Here is a 22,809-nt window from a genome sequence, read left to right as displayed (position 1 = left end):
TTTTCATCTTCTTTTCCAGAACCACCAGGCCGATTTCATTTAAACTTAGAACAAAGCATTACTAGGCCAAGGGATTAAAGTTTGTCAGAATAAAGGGTCATGCCCTCCTTAAAGGGGAGATAATTAGGAAATAATGAAAATTTATTGACCTTGAAAAAAATCTTATTCTCAAATATTTGGCTAATAAAGTTGAAAAACACACAAAACAGACTCTGGTCTTTATACTTTAGTATTTTTTTTTAAAAGAAAATCATTCCCAAGTTTTTAGAAGCAGACCAATAATGTTTTCAAAACATTAAGTCTATGAATAATAAAAATAAAATAATCATATCATGCTCCAAATTTTATTGGTATAGATATATAAATGCATCGGAAGCACTTCACACAATATTGTGAGAACTATATAATAAAATTCAAACATCACTTTTAAAAATACTTCTTGAACCAGATGACAAAAAAAACTTCTTAAAAACTCTTTCATCACTCATGAAACAATTTTGTTAAAATCAATTTAAATTCAGATGAGAACAAATCCTTTTTTTTTTTTTGCATTTTATAACCCAAAATGCTTTTAGCAACTATTTGATCATTATTTAGTTGTTCACTTCTCACTGAATAACATCTTCCCTGGCCAACAGTTTTCTGTTCGCTCCATTGGACTTCCATGTCTGTGGAAAGTGGAGAGGACGGAAAACCCTCGGCTAGCAACAATGGATGAATAGTGGATATTTGGAAAAACAGCAATGGATGTTACAATGTTTACATACAAGTATGAAAGACTTTTAGCAGAACAAGCTCTGGTACTGTAATATACCTACAAACATTCAAATCTGGACCATAAACAACTTCACATTTAAAACCTATGGATCAGACAGCATCAGTCATTCAAGATATTATAAATCATAATTTTTTAGAAATCAATATATATACAGGCAGTATATCAACATAAAGCTTAAAGCTTGATGTGTAATGAAAATATCAGTAACAGTGTTTTATATATATATATATATATATATATATATATATATATATATATATATATATATATATATATATATATATATATATATATATATATATATATATATATATATATATATATATATATATATATATATATATATATATATATATATATATGGGCAAACCAAAGTGTTATATAATTTATAGACTTAGGAGTTGATGTCTTTAAATCACAAGTTTTGTGACAGAAATTTACAATGGAAACTTTTTTTTTTTATTTCTGTACTAGAAGCTGCACATAACATCACATATACTACATTTATATTAATTAAATAATTCTAATCAAAAGCTTGCTTCATCAAATGCCCATTTGTAACCCTATCACATGATGTCTTTGCAATAAATGTGTCATTTCAACAATTTAAGCACATCTTAGTCTTCGGAAAAAAAGAACGCAATCAAAATGGAGTGATTTAAAACATAGACATTCAAACAAGTGTCCACTTTTTATCTGTTGCTTTACTTAACTGGTAAACTGATATACATGCAACTCATAAAGCACATGGCTTTTCCAAATCTTGGTCCAACTAATTTTCAAAAACAGTGATATTTACAAGGGAAATATATATTAATACCTGTTAAAGCATTTATGATTTAAAAAGAGATTAAGAAAACATTCCATTTATAGATTCATTACAGGAGGAGCTGACTTTATATCTCTTGTCTGTTTCTCTCAGGCAAACATGTAAATGAACAGAGTTACAGATAAAATTATCTAAAACTTCAACAAAAAAGTGTCAACACATGTCATAGTTTTAAAATCAAATTTTAAATTTGTTAAAACAGAAGACATAAAATGATGCTTAATAATTCATCTTGAGACTTGCACCTCATAATTAAGTATTACAGCTGCACCAAAAATAGATCAGTAAGGAACAGAGGTAGAGACAGCATGAAATAAAAAATTATTACAAAATATTTTTAATTATGAGTTTTCATGAATTAATCAATCAAAATACTTCTTATTTGAACCAAAGACGTAAATAACATGTTATTTTGAACATTAATAAAATTGTTTTGTTTTGTCTCTCTATATATATATTGATCAATGAAATTATCTTTCCTATAATTATTCCTTAAAGGAGAGAAAAAAAAGACACAGTTTATGTGTAAAAGTGAAATAAGTATAGTTGAAATAATGCCTTTTTTATTTACACTTTTTTTCTCTGAATTTACATATGTAAAACTAAGATAAATATGTGTTACCTTGCAAAGCACAAAAAGTATAAACCACATAGATATTCGCTCTTAAAAAATACAGTAAAGGCTGTTAACTTTGGCACAGTGTTCCAAATTCAATTGGCAAATCCCCATATCTGTTTTTTTAAATCATCATGTCATACAAAATGTTAAAAAAATCCTGTCCAATAACATCAGGATGGCACATAATGATGTGATTATTACGTTATTTTCTTTCGCAAATTCTAAGCTTTTAAAGGAGGCTGGGTGGTCATAAAAATTACACATCAAATTTGCTTTAAACTTTTAAAATGATATTTTTTGTGGTATTTTTAAACTACATGTATTATCTATGGAAGAAAAAAATCAAAATATTCAATTTCAAATTTAAACATATTCCCATATCTTTAAACAGAGCTCTTCATTCAAAGGAGTTCTTTATAGCCTAAAAAATGGCCACAACCATCCAGCCCTCTTAAATACATGACCTTGAAATATAGAGATAAAGCAAATGCTATTCACAATAATTCCAAACAAAAATATAATTTATGTGAGACAACCAGTGAATGCAGTAGAGATCAAGTTTGTATTTTACATTTTAGTCATCAGTTTTAATGATATATATATATATCCAAAAGCAATTTTACCTTTGTACCTTTGACTTGCACATTTATCAATTTGAAACATTAAAAATTGTGTGCAATTTATATGAAATCATTTATAGTGAGATCAAATGGTCAAATTCTTTTTGTAAATAAAAATGAGAGCTAATATAAATATTTGAATGCCCGAAGTTGTGATATCAAATGGAAAAGCAATGTTCACACTCATCACACAGTAAGAGAACTTTTCAATTCTCTGTCCTTTTAAAAAAGGCTTAATAATGTGCACAAACAACATAAAAATGCATAAAACTCGGAAAAGCATCATTCTATACATGTATAATTACCCTGGAAACAGGAGACAAAGATAAAAACAGAGAAAGCTAATGTAGCACTAAATATCAACTCAACAATACAGTGAAATGGACAGAATACAAAAAACAACAAACAAACAAAATAAAAATCAACACAGATTCAAATCTATACAGAAAAAATGTCATGTAAACAACAGAGAATTTGTCTAAAACTACTCAGTTCTTTTCTCACTAAACTGGTAGTCATATTGAGATTCTTTTCAAAAGTATCTACTGTATAAAGGGAAATAATCGCCCCCGTTTTATTTTTGCCCCTTTTGCCCTCGTTGTCAGTGGGCAATTTGAGACTGGGTGAGTTCCAATGTCTCAATTATCCCTCATTTAATTAACAGAACTTTGTTTGGGCGAATTCAAGACAAGGCAAAACCGTCTGCAAGTGTAGAAGGGCGAAAGTAACACAGGGCGAAAATAACCCTGTAAAGAGTTTTTAATACAGAGGGTTCCGCTTAATCTGATAGTCAATTTGTCAGAGAAAAATGATCAAATTAACCGATAATTAGATTTAACGGGGCGAAAATAACCCTGTAACAGTTTTTAATACATGTAGTAAGCATGCATTAATTACACAAATACAATCATTGTAATTGTAGGCACTTTTTCATTTAAAACAAAGAGAGTTTAACGACCATCTACTTCTAAGGCTATCAATTTTATGAGTAAAAGTAACAAGTCTTAAAACTATCATCCTCAAACAAATAAAAAACAAAATAAACTGTGACATCTAATTAAAAATAGATTTTTGATCATTCAACAAGCTGAACACGTTTCATTTTTAACAAAATGAAAAAAAAAATTGATCACATGCTTGATTCATGGGAATCGTAATTAATACATATGTAATGCCAACAAACAATTTATATCTGCATGACAAATATGATTTGAAAATAAAACACATGAACTAAGTACTGCTAGCATATAGATGACGTTTCGGGATTACTCATCGAACGACCATTGGTCATCATTACCAATGTAGGATGTCGACCTGCAAAAAAGAATCCCATATTTTTGTTAATGAAATATAAAATTATCTTTTCAACAAGCAGTTGAACCTTGCTATCTCAAAATCCATTAAAAGGAGATAAAAATTCAAAGTATCTGACGATTCAATTTGTTGAGGTAAAATTATTGTGAGAATAAGTAGTTCAGACTTCCAAATCACTTTTACATATTAATGGTATTCGAAAAATCAGTGTTTGAGATACTTTGTTAAGTCGTTTATTCAAATGAATGTATTGAGCTGCAGGCAAAGAGTCTATATAGTACCTTTTGTGAAATTTACCTGTATTTATGACAATATTTGAGCTGCCATCTAAATTATCATCCCCATCTAAATATTCATCGATGCCTTCAATAAAGTCATCGTCATCCATAAAATCCTCTTCGTCATCTGTCGTTGTTAGCTGTGACCGATTCATTATCAGAGAATAATTGTGATCTTTTTTCACTTTTTTCCTGCAAAATATAGAATGCATCTAATATACATATGTTTCATAAAAAGAGTACATGTATATGTTTCACTACAAAACTTCATCATAAGTTGGTTCCTTATTTAGAGGTCTGAGTGGTGAGTAAGTGGGCTATACATATCAATTTCTTTACTTTTCTAGCACATTAATCACCTCAAGGATATAACGATACTCTTAGATTAAAGTAGATCACTGGGGGCAATTTCACACTATATTATTAAATAATCATCATTTTTCAAGCTCTTCACAGGTGGAGGTAGAAAAGACTGTGAAAATGGCTATGGCCCTTAGTCTCCTTAAAAAATCTTACCTTCTGTATATAAAGATACTGATTCCTATAATAAGAAACACTGTAATTGTCGCCGACACCCCCACAATCACAGGAATGTTTGTGTTTATGGAAGTGGCTGTGTCCGCCGACTGGGGTGAAGAAGTGGGCGTCACTACATGTAATGGAATGGCATTTTGTGGTATTGGAACATCTGTTTCAAAACCAAAATACTGCTTTTAGTTTAAAAGATACTAAATGTGCACTGTTTTTAAACACTGTACAGAAAAAAAAAAACAATGTCTGTTTCTTCTGGCTTTCAAGTGGTGTGTACTAACCTTGAGAATGTATGACTTTCATGCTGACAGCTTCTATAGTGTTTTCTGCATCTATTAACAATGTAAAGATAACTTCTCGACCATGAACTTTATCCTGAAGAATTGAAATAACCTACAGAAAAAACAACATAGTTAGAGTCAATTAATTTCCAACCATCATACATGAACAGTTCTGTCCCATATGATTTGACTTCTTAAATGAAACCACGAGCATATTGGAGTAATTTTTCCACCGCCTACCTGGGCTATGGACAGTCCTCTGGTTTCTGGGGGTAGAATTGTAACGTCCATAACTTGGGCTGTTGCATTGGAAGGAACAGTGACGATCAATCTAGTTGAGGGGATGTGCAAAATCTGAAGTGAAGGGAGAAAAGATGATTGGAGGTGTCCCATGTTAATATTGTCTCATATCAACCACAAACTGATATTTGTAAGGTTTAAGGCACAGACAGACATACAGAAAATCAATAGATCAATATCATGTAATCTCAAATAGATATTTGAAAGATATATAAAAGCAGTTGGATAAAAATCTAAAGGTATACATGAATCTAGCAAACTGCTGATTTAGAAGGAACTGAATAGTTTAACTAAAACAGTCTTTTGGAAGAATACTTCTTGCCGGAATTCAGGTACAAAATTTCTAAAATGATTTTTTCATTTATACAGTATTGACTTCAAATTTCTAAAGAGTTACCTTGGCAAGTTCAAGGGTCAGAAGGTCAGATGCCGCTGAGCGACTGAGAAATGTTGCTCTGTTTACCACTTGGAAGTTTTTGCTTAATTGAAGCTGGACTGTTGCAATTTGATCTGTCAAATACCAGAGGTAAAATCAGTATACATGTATCACCCACATATATTTTTTAATAATCTATCAATAGCAAACACTTTTTATTCTTTTATATATTACAGATCATTGTTATTGACAAACGAATAAATACCAAACATTAATAAACAATGTTACATACATAAATATCAATCAGTATTTTGATGACATGAGATTAAGCAGTGCTTCATCGGCATAAAATTAACATTCTCTACAAAACCTTAGTCTCACTCAAGTTAAATGGCCTTCTAAGTTTTATTCAGCACCACCATCCTTCCCAGCAACTCCCCTCCCCCTTACCCCTGCCCCCGGTGATGATCACATACCCCCCCCCCCCCCCTTTAGCAACTGCCCTCCCCCAGTATTGATTAAATTAAAAAAAATTACAATTTGAATTCAAGTGATTTTTATTGAAATTCACTAAGATAAAGATGTGTGGACCATTACCATAGACATGTATGGTCTTCTCTCTGGTGACTGAGCCCACAGAATTGACCGCCTCCACACTGATGGTGTACTCCCCGGTCTTGTTGTACAGGTGAGAGGTGGCGGAAATCCAGGTGAGATAAGGATCCTCCTTGTACTGAAAATATACACCTGATGTTGTATTTGTCTTATAATGGTAGACAGTGGTAAAACAAAAATACCACCAAACACGTGTATAAAAAAAAAACGAAAACAAAAGAAGATCCATTACCTTGTCTCCAAACTTCCAGACATAGTGAACTTGGCCAAAGTCCATCAGGTGATCCCCAAACAGTGAGGCCCTCACCTGTGTGGGTTTCCCCACCTGGGCTCCCCAGGGGAGCTCCAAGTACACTGCTTTTAAGACATCTGTTAATAATTATAAAAATAATTAAAAGTAACAACCAACTCTTGAAAGCTGCAAAAAAACCCACAGAAAATTAAAATTTAGTGAACATGTGCATTAATTGGTAAAATCATTTGTAAACTTGGTTTAGGGTGGTATGGGATACCTCCATGCTGTGATGTACTATTTATCACAATAAAATCAAGTGTAATTTTATGAATAGTTTCTCTCCCAAAATTGTCACCCAACAGTGTAGTGCAGTGTATTAGAAGATTCACAACAAAATTTCAGGTCTTGAGTTCAAATCCCATTGGGGATTTTAAAATGTTTGCCTTTCCAAAATTTCTTAAAACAATTTTTTTGGTCAAATATTGTAAAATTTAAAAATTCTAAACTGCAAGTATTTTTATAATAATGTACTTTAATCCACATTCATAATGACAGATGTCCCATGCCACCTTTATCTTATAGCAATTTTGATACCGGTAATTAAAAAATAATCCATACTTGGTTGAAGGATCTCCCTTACCCTCAATGTGTAGGGTGATGTAACAAGATGCCTCTCCCCCCGTGTTTGAGGCTGTAACCGTCACGTTGTACTTCCCTGCCTTGGTGTAGATGTGAGTATTCTGGGTAGAGTTAGCTAGACCCTTCAGCGTAACCACACTACCATCTCCAAAGTCCCACTGGTACCTGGTCACAAACTCTGAACCCTAACCAACAGAACATCACATTTATATTTACGATAATTGGTCAATAGCTCTAACCCCTGACCTATTTTTGGAACAATCTATAGTGCCAGAAACACATCATCATGACAAAGTTATAAAAACATGTCTGTTGGACGAATGCAATTATTTACATGCCTCATCTTGTCCATCAGAGCAAAAAGTCACATCCATTCCAAGTGTGACATTGGAGTTATGTCCCTTGGCAGAGCAATGATGTAGTCTTTGAATGAACATAAGTTTATGTCACCATCTGATTTATCTTATAAGCATTACTTTGATTACATGTATCAAGATATTTTTAGAACTGTGATTGTAAATTTTGGAGCAACATATAAAATACAATTACTTCTAGACAAGACAATAGGTACTGTATATTTTTTTTTCAGAGACACTAACCTTGTCTTATTGTCTATATTGTACTCACCTGAGCTTGTGACAGTGTGAATGAGATCTTCTCCCCTGTGGAGAACGCTGCTTTGGACACACTGAGGCGGAGACCTGAAGGGGTGTGGACGGGACAAGTGGCTGTGATTGGTCGATATTTGTCTGAGTTCTCCACCCCTCCCACACAGTGGTCGGCCGCCACCTTTCTGTACCTGTCATCAAGAAATAATATTCTCTGGTAAAATTACAATAAGGTCTACTTTATACATGCATGTGAAAAACTTCATTTTTGCATACATATTACATGTATAAGATTTATGACTACATGTATTAGACATATTATAAAATAGTTCCGTAGAAAAATTCATGAATTTGTCAATTTTTTTTTATCACAATTTTCTCTTTACATATTATCAGTGACAAAAATACAATTACACTCACTCTAGAATATGATAATGGAAAACCAAAGTATATTATCTAAATTAGCATATATGTACAATCAAAGACTCGAAAATAACTCAATTGGACAAACAGTTATTCAGTTTATGAATTTCTCATAAAAATTGAAAAATCAGAATTAAACTATTCACAAAAACTATACACAAAAATCTTGTAATTAAAATTTGTTTGGAGTAATGCAATGGACAGCTTTAACATAACTTTTTTAAAACCTTGTCATAAGAATTCATACTTAACAGTAATTCTGTGTCTCCATTTTTTTATGACCTCTTTCTTCCATTCTTACCCCTGAGTTTTGTTGTATGTGTGTCCACCTTTACAGTTCTGTTTTATCAGGTTTTCATCGAACCAGTCTGCTCTGGTACAAATTTTATTTCTCGCATCAGTGAGTTCAAATCCATAGTCACTACAGTCAAAATACAAATCAAGTTTAAAATTTGAAATACTTGCTGAAATTCTGACACCGCATCAAAATGGAAATATTATAGTAAAAAATATACATGTTTTTAAACTTTGGGGGAAGAAAATCAAAATATTCATATTCATAAAATCTAGTGAGCATCAGTTAAAGCCTAGTCCACTTTAAGTGATGTATGGCTAATCATGGGATGGCCGTTACTTACCACTCATAGTCTTCATCTGAACACAAGCATGTGGAGGAGATAGAAGGCCGCTCATAATCCCTCCCGTTGTAACACTTTGCATCCCACTTCCTCCGATGATACATCATTTTTCTCCCCAAAAGACATCCCTGGGACAAAGAGAGAATTTCACCGCTTTTTGTTATTTCAGTGAAACATTTTATGCTTTTAATGATAAATGGTAAAGTTGTATGCATGTTAAACTGTTTCACATATCTTGATTTGTACTGTCAACATCCTTTATTTAGCGTGTACAATATTTGACGGAATATGATTTTCTAACAAGTTAGCGTAAATTTGATTTCTGAATGTGCCTATTTATCTTCTTATATATTTTACATTTGGTGATATACTTGATTTGGCAGACACCATTTTCTGCCAAAAATTCTAAATAGAATACACAGCCAACTGTAACACGTCTACAGTATTTCTTTGCTACCTTTTCAAAGACAGTCCAGTTTTCGTAATCATTGTCCGAGCACTTCCGAGGGAGAACATCAGTGAAGTTTATCTGCACTATCTGTCTGTTCCCTGCCTCACTAAGACGCCCATACACACTAAAACACGGAACACAGCAACCAATGTTAAGAATTGTCTGTTTACTGTAAATTCCTTATATTACGCGAGTACTTAATTCCCCGATCCCGCTGTTTTGTATCAAATGGCGAGAATATAAAATCGCAAATGCGGAAAATTTATCCATATTTCTTATAGTTATCAACTCTCAGAAAATAATTGCGAGGTTTTAAAATCCGCGAGGGATGCTTCTCGCGATTTTATGCGGATATAAATTCCTCGCGTTTTATTAGGAATTTACAGTACTCGTTTTACCAAGGTCTCAAAATATAGCAATGACATGCTGTTAAAAATTGTTCTAATGCAAATTTTTTTAACAGCTTATCCAACAAAATCAAATTAGAGAAGAGAGATATATTCCTGAAGGGCAATGGTAGGTCAATATTTACCTGACCATTAGTGTGTTAATGCCAGGTTCATTCAGTACGCCATCAGCAATCATAGGCTTGTCTGTGAACATGTGAGAAAACCAGGTAGAACCCTCATCTGTGGAATAACTAGGGAAAAGCAATCAATGGTTAATTAGCTGTCTACAGAAAAGTAATCAGTTGATTATTAACTATATAAAAGCAATCAATTGTTAATTAACTGTCTATGTAAAGGCAACCAAATCTAATTTATCTAATGTAATAGTTGCTTCATCTAGGTCATGTGGGTGTTTCAACTGTATGAAATAATTTGATTTAAATATCATTAAATTCTTATGTGTATATTGAGACCTTATTTGTCCCTAATGATTAGAAGCACGATATAACATTCAGTAAACAGTTTGTGTCTAATTGTCTATTCACTTAATTAAATGTAATTAAGAAAATGCTCTCTGTTCAAATGGTTCAAAAGGTAATTGGACTCATTGTCTGCTAACAGAACAATCAACATTGGAAAGTGTTAAAAACCACTGAAAACTGCGAAAATGTTTTCAATTTGATGCAATAAAACACAGAGGGTCTAGACTTGTTATTATTTGTTGTTTTTTTAAATACTTTTATGCAGTCTTAATCATAAACAGCAAATTGCATTACAGATGTATTAATCAGAATAGTACATTCAATTAATCACAATTACCGTAGTCTGATTGATACTGGTACTTGAGAGGTTTAGCGTTTGATGTACATGTGTACATCTGCGTGTACACGTGGAGCTACATGAACAAGTTATGTTAGCAAGTATTTGTACTCCCACTGTTCTTGAAATGATTCTATAACTTAGATGAAACCAGATGCACATTCATTCTCAATTTATCCTCTCCTGTACTTAATTTGTCGTTTGATATAAACTATGCCTACGTGCTTGTAAATGAGCTTATACTTAAGCTTTTTCTATATATGAATCAAAATTTATTAATTTTCTAAATCTTTCACTCACTACACAGTGTTGGTCATGTTGTCTTGTAGAATGGCAGTAATTATTCCCCCTTGATCCAGTATATTGAGATGATAATACCCTGCAAAAGGTGCCTAAAAGTAGAGGAATACATAATTATATAAAGCTACAAAAAATCCTGCCAATTTGGACATCTTTCTTGATAAAATATCAGATGTTCAACAGTTTAAGGTGACCAGACAAAAAATATTGACAAACTTGCATCAAATGCATGATTGATGTCAATTTGACATATAGGATAGTGATGCTTTTTTGATCGAGATATTCTGAACCAATTAAAATAGAGAGACAAGTATAGACACCGGTCCTGTTCTTCTCTTTGCAAAATGTTATACATGTAGATGTATGTCATCTGCTGCTCCATTACCAATACATAAAACAGGGGACCTTGTTATACAGTGCAAATTCTATGTGGAATTACATGAATGTGATTTCATATCTATAAACCGGCAGTTTTAACACAGCCCTGAGAATTTATTATAAGTTGTCAATGGCATTACACTGAGGGTATCCTGTATTGCAAGCTAACAAACACATGTTCAACAAGCCCGATTCCAGCTATTGGAAATAAAATTAACCAATGAAATCCCATAATGCAATATTTGCATACCCAATACTTAGTATTGAAAATAAGTACAGTGTATTGACCAAAGAAATCACATAACAAAATATTTGCGCATTCTTTTAGGATATTAAATGTCTCTGCTGTAATACATGTTGTACACACCTGTTTCCAGGAGATCCCGCCGTCCCTGCTGATGAAGACCCTGGCCTGTACCCCATTGTACAGACTCTCACCCACCCTGCCGTGGGCCAGGATCAGCCCCGGGGTCTCAGGCTTTGACACTATTCCAGGGATGTCAAACTTATTTTTGCTGTATGTCTGGTGAAGATTCAAGGTACACTTCTGGAAAATGCAGATATATATTTATAATCATTTCTATTTTGTACATAATTTGAATAATTCAAACACAAGTAGGAATTATTTGATTAATTTACTAAGGAATTATTAGTATTTGTGAAGTCTAAATTTTCTTGGATTCTAAATTGTCTTGAAATTAGTGAGTATCCCTTAATACCCACAAATTAAAATCACCCAAAAATAATAAAACAGGTCTTTTACTTAACCTTTTTCAATACGTAGGAATGAATCCAAAATTTACATCCAAACAACCTTGAAAAAAGTGACAATCCACAGAACTTTACACCTATAAATTCAAATAATATTCCCCAGTTGCTCATGAATTTGATAAATACAACATGTTTCTGTATATGTGTTTACACATCAAATGAACTGCTGTTATTTCTAAATTTTACCTGTGCATCTTTACATCCTGACTTCAATTCTTCTGGTGGTTCCAGAAGTCTCCAGTTACCTCCCTTGTCAAAGGTAATAAATGTTCTTTCTGATACTTGGTTCCCCATTGGGTCTGGTACATCATACTGATTACAGATGTACGTCCCTGGGATACCTTTAACCTGGTCAGAAAACAATATGCATCAATAAGTCTAGAGTTTATTGATTTAACATGTCTCAATCTATTATTTTACAAAAGTTCTTTCAATACGATTAACATTTTTGGAGGTCATTTTTTTTTCCTCTGCAAAAAAACCCAATAAGGCCCCCTGAAGTTGTTTGATTTCCAGAAGTTTAATGTCTCACCAACGTTTACTTAATGCATGAACATGCGTCATCATAAGATTAAACTCTCTGCACTTCTCAACCACAGGCGAGTTCATGTCATGTCAAGCTGTTCAAACTAAATCTTATGGCAAAATCATTAAAAAAAAATCTCCATGATTCTAACCTACCTCGTGCAGATCAATATCCAGCTGAAACCACCCACTCTCCTGGTCACTGACAATATTCTCCAGGGTGGGGACATAGAATTGACCGGTGGGGTCAGACAGGTAGAGGGTGACCAGGTTCTCTTCGTGGTCTGCAGCCACGAACACCTGGTTCTGATGGGCATTCACTATTAGGAAATCCTAAATTAAGAAAAGAAGTTCAAGACAGTACTTTTTCTGTCCATCAACCAAGAATGAACTTTATTTTGAATAGGTATGAAAAAAAATTATGCACAGAGACAGAGAAATCGTGTTTTGAAATAGCTAGTTAGGAATAGGGAGAGAAAAGGCATTAAAAAAGTACAAATTCAGGTAGAAATAAAAAAAATTTGTGGTGATCAGGGGAAGAGAACAAACTAGAGCAAGTATTAAAAGAACAAAAACTGGAGGATGTTGAAAAAGATGTGAAAATTCAACACACCCAAATTAAGGAGTAGAGAAATATTAAGGATTTGCATTTACCAGTAATATATAGACACGTGGATCTAAACAAATTCCAAGGGATTAGCTTAAGGAACATAACTTGTGGGAATCGTTCTTGTGTATTGTTTAGAGAAGATAGTAATTTATCAAGTATTTGTGGTCCCTTTGTAGCAGTGTATGACAAGACATGTCAACATGTAGTTCTGTAGGGTCCTTACCCGTGGATGTACATTCAGGGGGAAGTAGGCTCTCCTGAATGGGCCCCTCTTATAGGACACATACAGCTCAGGGTTGTGGTCTCCAGGCTTGGTTTTCTGAAAAATCGGTACACCGAGGTCAAACCAGTACAATTTTCTATGCAGATGAAACACAGCGGGAAAATAATTTGCAGACATTAATGACAGACATTTTTGGAAACTAAATTCTCACTATGTGTGTTCTTTCTTATGAATAAAGCAATTTTTGGAACCATTAATTAACAAATATTCAATTTTGTTTCAGCTATACATCATTTGCTGGATAGATATTAATTAGGTTAGCATATTGGTTTCTATATATACATGTATATAAATTAGCCACAGACTTATTTACCTTGATAAAGATATATTCATTTTGAACTGACAAAGAAAACGGATCAATGGTTCCTATGCTCTTGTCCATCGTGACATCTGTGCAGGCTGGTGCAACGCAGGCTTTGTATTCAGAAAATGCTGTAGGTGAAAAGAAGATTTACACGATATTTCCCTTGATCAATACACAGGTCATGTATCTTTTCGATGTCATTTGATGAGGTTTTGCAAATTTCAAATACTTGACATTTTTTTTTTCATCTTTGATGCATAATTTTTCCTCTTTTTTTTTGGTACAATGAGTTTGGAATGTTGATAAACTCCAGTGCTTAGTAGAGAAAATAAACTTTTGCAACTAGACTACTGTTTGTACATGTATCATTCATATCATTCATTACCAAGATAATCTGTGATTTCCATGTGGACTGTAAATTTATTCTGGTCCTCATTCTCTGTAGCCCTGAAAAACACACAGAGCATATACTACAATACAGCAGAAGACACCAAAACTGATTAATAGAAACGTACTTTTGCTCACTAATAAAGTAAAGCAAAAATTCTGATTTATCTCTCAGCTAGCAAGCTAGATGTATATATTAAAAGTCACTGCTAAAGACTGTCTGTCAGAGAATAAGTGAACACTGTGGGAGATCAAAGTAACTTGGCCCTGGGGCTAATACATCACATGGGGGGCCCAGAGTCACCTACTGAATACATTATGAAAATCTTCTACCAGATGTTTCATTTCAAGACGGTGGCTTATTACGTTTCTTAAAATACATGCCATACTAATGCTCCTTGATTTAGAGTACAAGTAAGATATAATAAGTCTCTGCTTCTCAATAACTAAATAAACAGCCTAGTCTTACTATTAATTTCACATATTTAAAGATTTGGTACCCCCACCACCTTCTCCCCCCCCCCCCCCCCCTCCATTTTTTTTTGGACAATTGACCCATTTAATGACTTTTCTTTAGAACATATTGATTTATTGCTATTCCATCAAAAGTACATGAATAACATTACAATTATAAATAACATATAGAGATCTATTATCTTCTTGCAATAACACAAAGAATTTCTTGAAGATTCTTTCGGAAATAACACATAGAAGTTCTTGAAAATTCTTCCAGAACTAACACAATGGAGTTCTTGAAGATGCAGTAGTCTTACACTAATCAGTTGATAAAATGTACAGGAGTTTGCCTTAAAGCCATTGTTTGGGATCAACTTATTGTATTCTACCCTTTTGAACAGAGGATTTTTCTGGCTTTGGGTCGCAATGATAATTAGAAATAAGAAGATTTTTTTTAGGCGCAGGATGTTATGTGTTTGTTCGGGCGACACTGAATCGACAGAAATAGACAGAATTAGTGTATTACCATGTTGTGTCCACTTTAGGATCAGACACAGTGATTAGTACACACATATATAGGGGGATCTGACAGATGACCTTGTGTGGTGCCGACTGATACAGGTAGGGGCTTTAAAAGGACGAGGGATGGTCAGATGTGTTAATTATCTCAAGGAAACAATTATTACGTTCATCGGATGTAAGAATACAATGAAGTAAATAAAGTCTGTCATAAAACCTACTGACGTAAAAACATATTATCACCTCTGAGATATAAGATCCAAGTCAACAAGGCTATTTACGACAAAATTCACATATATACGTTGAAAAAAAAATACTTTTAAATATTCAATTATCCGGAGACATGTATCCTTCTCATTAATGTATCATGTGATAATTCATTATATTCTCCAAGTAATGCATGATAGTTACCAGCAAACAGAATCAACAAAAAAGATAAAGAAGGAAAGAGGACGCTTCATTCAACCATTTGTGAAAATCTGTATTCAGCTTCATATCCATATCAATTTGCATTGTCTATAAAAGGTTGTTTTTTTTTTTTTGCTCAACACACAATGAAAAGCAGATTTAAACTCTATTCATGCTATTCTTTGCATGTCCAATTATTTTACAAGTGAATAGTGAATATCAGGTGATGTGGGAGCCAAAGTATAAACAAGTCAACTAATGTTAGAGAATATCTGGGTAATTGGATGAATACATTAACTTATTTTAATTATGGATTTGGCGCATGTCTCCCTGAACTTACCAGAAGAAGTTTTGCATCACATGTTCATGAAGAAGGGTCCAGTTCCTACCATAGTTACTACTGACAAACAACTGAAAAAGACAGAGAGAGCATCTCAATTCAATTGCTTATTAAATCAAACGGCATTAATTTTATTGCATGTACATGTATACTGTAGATTCCTAATTAAACGTGAGGAATAAACTTTTGCATAAAATCTTACTTACATTTTTCAGACAGTTTTGAAGCATAGGAAATCATAACAAGAAATGGTGGTGCGATTTTATATTCTTATATGATTTGATACAAAACAGCGGAATCGCATATTTAAGTATGCGCATAAAATAAAGAATTTACAGTATCTAAAAATTCATTTTGTACTTCTTGTTTTATGTACTTTAACTTTTTTTTCAGTTTTCAAAACCACAGGCAAAGTACATGTATTCACAATAGGTTATTTCCTTTTAGGTTTTTTTTTTAAAGGTTGAAAAACTGATACTGAGCCATATGCTGAATCAGCAACATTTTTTTGTTGGTATTACAAAGGTACGTAAGAATTTTATTTTAGACCAGACAGAAATACAGACTGCTGACTCCTGGGGCATCAACCCATCTCCCCGGGGACTGAACTTGCCCTGAACCAAGAAGAAACATGCCATCTTTATACTCAGTGACATGAAGCTATTGTTGAGACGAAAGTGACAAGCAAAGGCAATGTTATGCAATGTCAGCAATTCTATTCAATGACAAGCACAGTCATTTACTCTCAGCACGACAACATTGTAGAAAAAAAATATGAATTACGAAACAAAAACTTTCAAATAATAATAATAATTTCAAGATGGGATCATGCATCTGAACAGTTTCTGTCTGGATTTCCCATGAACATCCCATTAACACAAACCAAAAAATAACGTATCCTGTAGTTTATCACTCCATGTCAGCATCGACAAGGTTTTTTTTATTTTTTTCATTTTTGTGCCATTTTTCTCAAATTATCATCACAAGCAGGCGATAAACAGTCACAAGAATAGAATTATTTTCTTGGACCAAATAATTCCTGCGTCAAAATAGCTACCATCTTCTTCAATTTTCACCATAAAGTTTTCCAAGAATAGAAGATCAATTTCTTAACACTTACCTGCATGTCGAAAAGTGAGAAACCCAGAATCCAGCCGGGCTCTGAGGGGTGGAGTACCAAGGTGTCTGGGGGGAAGGGAATGTCAATCCTACTCCAGGTCAAGCCCTCATCAGAAGACAAATATAGACGCTTATTGGTGCAATCCGTTAAAATTACCTGGAAAAAAAAATGAAAACCAATTCTGAAATTTTTCATTTCCTCTTTCACAATGACTTCAGCAACATAAAGATGATTGTTTCAAAAGTTTCAGACATATGATAAATCAGTAGAGTATGTTTAGGGAGGATGGGGTGTACAGGAATTATTATACTTGGAGAATTTTTTTTTTTCTTCAAATTTTTTAACTTCTTTGTCAAAATGTCAAAAACTAAAGTGACCCTGACCTTGACCCTAAAGATATTTTTACTTTGACCCTGCTGGATCTTTATAAGATACGATATTATCATATTGTCAGTTGAATCATTTTGAAGTCAAGGTCATTGTTAAGAAGCCAGTTCTGACCAGACAAGCAGTGCATGCATGACCAGAGAGACAACTCTAGTACCCATATAAAGGGGGACCCTATAATCAATGGGCCATAAAAAATTTTTCTTTTTATCTATATAAACAGACAGTTCAGTGACCAGGCTAACCTTGGAAAACCTGGGTTTGGTACAGATCCAGGTTTCTCTGGAGAGAGACCAAGTTCAACACTGACCACGGAAGAACCCCCGAGGTCATTCTACAGGTTGTTGTGATAACATTCTATTATAACACAGATTTTCATTAAGATACTGCATATCTTAGGAATGTTTACTGTATAAGTAGCCAAAGAATAACAGTAAACACATTCTCTCTCTCTCTCTCTCTCTCTCTCTCTATGCATCAATTCAGCATGGCAGCATGGTTTACTGGCCAATGTTGCATACATGTATTCATTAAGCTCAAAAAAACCTAAGTAAACATGTATGTGCCAGTTTAATATCCACACTTAAAACCCAAACACCTTTTTACCAATTTGGGTTAAAATATTTATTTTCGGTCCTTTTCATTTGCATAAATGTGTATTGCAAAAATGAGATGAATGGAAATTGTATCTGTTTGTGTGTCATAAGGATTGTAAAGTTTTAGAAACTTTAATCTTTTAAAAAATCCCATGCATTGAAATAGATTGACCTATGTAAATATAATATATAACAGATTGGTGTTTTTTTTTTGGTCTCTTTTAAGAATCTGATATACGGTACTTTGCAACATATCTGCACAATTAATTCATCCCTATCCCCACCCTTTAACCCGACCAAGATATCATGCAGTTGCTCATTCTAAAGTGCAGCAGACTCAAAGTTGACCCCCACCCCCAGCTTACAATCAGGTGCTCTCTCTCTCTCTCTCTCTCTCTCTCTCTCTCTCTCTCTCTCTCTCTCTCTCTCTCTCCCCTTGAACCTACTTCTTTTCAGTATCAAATATTTTGTAGGTTTTCTTCAAAATACCTTTTTCTGTCCTGGTTGAGTTGTTGATTTATAAACCATTTCAAGAACAGCGTCAGAATCAAAAGCAATCTTTTTAAACGTCTTGCCATAATCTGATGACCTTTAAAAGAGAAATAATTATTTCTAAAATATAAAACAAGCAAGAGTACACTATTGCATCATGCTGCCAACAGGAAATGTTTTCCTGTGGTATTAGACCATGCAACGTGATTGCATCTTATAGAATAAACCAACAAAATCTTCAAGTTTATATATTTTGTTATTCTTTGAAAATTATCATGGCTTAGAAATCCAAAAATATCAACCATTAAAAATTCCTTTTGACAGACATCTATATGCATATTTATTTAACGTTCTCTAATACACACATACTAGACGAGAGGTGTGTTGATATTTTGAGTCTGTCCATTGTTCAACAGAGCACCAAATGACCGTGAATATTTATTTATATACCAGTATATAGTTAATGCTTAGTATCTGCTGTAAAGCATGTGTTTTGTTGATAGGTATAACATATATTTCATAAAAAAAATTTAAACCTAATTTTATTTACCTCCAAAATGTACTGTCCAACACACGATAAGCCTGCGACTCTCTGGTTAAAACAAACAACACCTGCTCCAACAAAAATAAACACAATATTAATAATAACAAAAACATAATTCATTGATGGATTTCCCCCAAAACAACCTTAATTGTTACATAAGGTATGAAAATTGTAAATCATCAACGAATTACGTATGTATAATGATATATGTAATTAATGAACAGGTGTGGCAAGGTAGAAGAAAAACAACCGATTGATAGTTACAGATAAAAAAAAATTTATGAAACACTTTGACATGCAATTTTTCAGAGGATTATCCATTACATTCATTGATATTTAATCATATGCTGAAAAAACTTATCTAGGATTTTGAAAACCAACACCCTCCATCTCAACTCTTTAAAACATTAAAATGTCACTTGTTTATCTAGATTGTGTGTACCGCATATGATTTTTTCTCTCTCTTTCTCTCTCTCCAAAAAAAAAGATCATAAAATGATTTCATATGAGTGTTTACAGATTTATTAAATGAGATTTATGATTGAATAAAATTTTCAGGAGCTCAATTTAGATGTCTCTGGTTTGAAGTAAGTGATTTTCAGCAAAATCTGACAGACTTCGATAAAAAAATCTTCTTGTATTACCAGTTTTATCAAGATGATGTGATTTTGGGGCTTCTATCTTCACGCACCTTTGCAGAATTTTTTTTTTAATTCCGCTAACAATTTTTTAAAAGCTTAAATTCTTTTCATTATGAAGCATAATTAGAATAACAGTAGAGAAAATACCATTTAATACAAATTCAATACAACAGACTGTTTTCATAATTAGTTTTTTAAATATTTAAACTTTGTAATCACATTTAAATGCATAGCCTTATTTGAACTTTGACCTTAGACGTATGTACCAAGTAAATCTCGATGGAAAATTTCCAACAAATTAAGAGAGCGGCAGACCAAGACATATCCTAGATTATATCCCTCGGAATGACGCGGTAATGTTTTGTCCATGAACTAATGAGATAAACATGCAGTCTTGCCAATAATCTGCCAATACCGGACTCCAACAAAGACTAGTTAAGTATGAAATATACAGCTTTACATAAAACATGTCCACGTAATGTTTACATTCCTAATCCATGGGGCAGAAAGCACATGAAGTTTTATTGTTTAGTAATGCGGAGCTTATAATAAAAGTTACATTCCAAAATAATATGTGTGTGTTTTCAATCATTTATGTACCATTGCAATACATGTAATGATGAGCCCAGGGTAGGGGATCCAGAGTATATACTCCTAAAATTAGCTAACAATCATGATAATTATGGAGAAAAAAAATGAAGAATTTCAGTTTGTAATTTTGGACATTGACAATGAGTTCCATAAGTGAAAATTTCAGAATTTTCCCCTGAATTTAAAAAAAAATTCCAGTATGAGGTCAAATAGATACTTGTAATCAAGTTTCTCAGAGTCTGAATATCTAAATGAAATGTTTTGCTATATTGTAGTTAAATCTAATTGTAAACCACACGTAGGTAGCTTTTGGTATGCTGAAAAATGTCAGTAACTTTTTTTTTTTTTGCTGAGAGGGACCCATTGCATCAGAGCAGGTGGCCTTGAAACGCTGTACAAAATGTTCTGCCGAGGTTGGACCGTGAGTTATATACATGGATTAAACTGTTCTCATTATGGTGCTGTCACATGATTAACTTTGTCTCGTTGTTTTGTTTCTGAGATACTTTAATTTCATGTTCATTCTAATTAGTGCGGTTAAGTTACAACTGTACACCATACATGATACACATAAACAAATTAATCACAAATAAAGTTGCTGAGTGTTTTACAAGTACATAAGATCAGATTTTACTGTCCTAGAAACCCACAATGGAACATGTTTGTTTTTTTTCAAATTTTACATTTTTTGGATTTTATTCGGTGACCGAAATTCCAGCTCATAAAAAAAAAAATTATGATGATTAGCTGTTATGCACATTACTTTATAATGATTTGCAGATGTTTTAAAAATTATCAAAGTGCCGACGGAAAATTACACATGGTATGAATAAAGTAATACTGTACTTCACACCGAGGGTTCTAACTACACATACATACTTATCAGCTTAAATTCCGTTTAAATAAATCAGCATGCCATTACACAACGCCACACGTGCGCACACTCTACGCCCAATCTCTTTTGTTTACATACCAATCCCATTCTAAAAACACACCATCCACGTGCATTGATTTAGTATAAAATTCTCAGAAACATGGGTAATTATACTTACATCACTTCCATCGCCGAACCAGTGAACTACGGCTTGTGTATGGTTTGTATTGGGGATTACAAATGTATTGCTGCTTACGTGGTGTTCCATGCCACTGTCAGTAGTAATGTTAGAACCACTGCTTGTTTCGCGTTTGAACCGCATTAAATGGTCATTTTGGTGAACGACATTTTTAAATTCTAATTTCACAACACTTGGGTCATCGTTTCCCCACCGGTAGAATTTTCCTTCTGTTGGGTGTATCGATAAAATTAACAAAACATGCACCCATACCGCAAAAGCTGCTGTGTTTACGTCCTCCATAGCAGATACTACCGTTTCGCGGTAATCATTCGCAAGCCATTTCATTGGTCATGATTGATATGTAAATTACTCACGTGGCCACAATTGCATCATTGCCTTTTCATTCATAACATGAGTTGAGGTACTAAGGGGGGAACTTTTACCCAAACATGTAACGTGAAATTTCTAGACATTCCGAAATAAATTCTGTAGATAAGTAGTGAAAACTTTCTTAGATACAATAAAACTTTTATATCGAACTTAGTGTTGCAATCTGAGTCACGTTAATAAAAAGCGGCACTTGTGCCAAAACCTCCGGCAACCTCGAATCAAGTAAATTATACCTGTATGATCAAGGTCAATATTCCGGTGATAGTGATATTGCATCATCACAGACAAGCTCAAGTGTCAAAAGTGCAATGTGTTTATTTTTTTAGCTACCTTCGATGTAAATGGTGTTTCTGTGAATGGAAGGGGAAGGGGGGGGGGGGGGTTAAATTGTTTTTGATATCAATACAATAAACGTTTCATTCATAATCAATGAATAATGATAAAAAAAAATAACTTTTCAATGAATTGTATAAATTATAAATAATTTTAAACAACAAAGAACTAAAAAGATATTTGCATATATATGTTATTCATCATTCTATTTCGTCGCATAATTATGATATTTCATTAATATATATATATATATATATATATATATATATATATATATATATATATATATATATATATATATATATATATATATATATATAATTGATAATCCATTGTCTCCCTTGGAAAACACGAGGTTTCAGAGTCAGGGAATCATGCATTGACTTCATGGATATAGTTGGAGTTGCATCAGATCACATTTGCGGTTCAATGATCAGAAAAGAAATTCGCACGTCAGCAAAATCTGCAAAAGTCAGCAAACCACACACGATGTCAAGTGACGCAAAAGTGACAGACACCATTTAGATATTTAGATATCATCATTTTCTTTTAAAAGATATCATAATGCGCGTAATTCACAAGCGCTTGATGTCAGTAACATTTAAAAAAAAATATTTACATATGCAAGTGATTTTT

The 22,809-nt window shown here is 33.2% G+C and overlaps 1 protein-coding gene across 1 annotated transcript; it reads right to left on the bottom strand.

Annotated features, from left to right (window-relative positions):
• Window positions 1–1,109: 1,109 nt before the first annotated feature.
• Window positions 1,110–21,789, bottom strand: LOC128179432 (VPS10 domain-containing receptor SorCS1-like). The gene is made up of 26 exons (XM_052846841.1): window positions 21,448–21,789; window positions 19,170–19,231; window positions 18,617–18,716; window positions 17,145–17,300; window positions 16,025–16,095; window positions 14,300–14,361; window positions 13,924–14,042; window positions 13,551–13,646; window positions 12,874–13,050; window positions 12,379–12,540; window positions 11,789–11,968; window positions 11,044–11,135; window positions 10,068–10,175; window positions 9,542–9,659; window positions 9,085–9,212; window positions 8,748–8,867; window positions 8,043–8,214; window positions 7,417–7,600; window positions 6,774–6,910; window positions 6,524–6,659; window positions 5,948–6,060; window positions 5,491–5,604; window positions 5,251–5,362; window positions 4,955–5,126; window positions 4,458–4,630; window positions 1,110–4,160 (listed from the first exon to the last, which is right to left on the bottom strand). Exons 1-26 carry the CDS (start codon window positions 21,748–21,750, stop codon window positions 4,087–4,089), a joined length of 3,441 nt encoding a protein of 1,146 aa, XP_052702801.1. The 5' UTR covers window positions 21,751–21,789; the 3' UTR covers window positions 1,110–4,086.
• Window positions 21,790–22,809: the final 1,020 nt, after the last annotated feature.

The sequence above is a fragment of the Crassostrea angulata genome, chromosome 4 (genome assembly GCF_025612915.1).
Source record: "Crassostrea angulata isolate pt1a10 chromosome 4, ASM2561291v2, whole genome shotgun sequence".
Classification (NCBI taxonomy): Eukaryota; Metazoa; Mollusca; class Bivalvia; order Ostreida; family Ostreidae; genus Magallana; species Magallana angulata.
The sequence above is the reverse complement of the archived record's forward strand: the minus strand, read 5'-3'. Positions and strand labels throughout refer to the sequence as shown.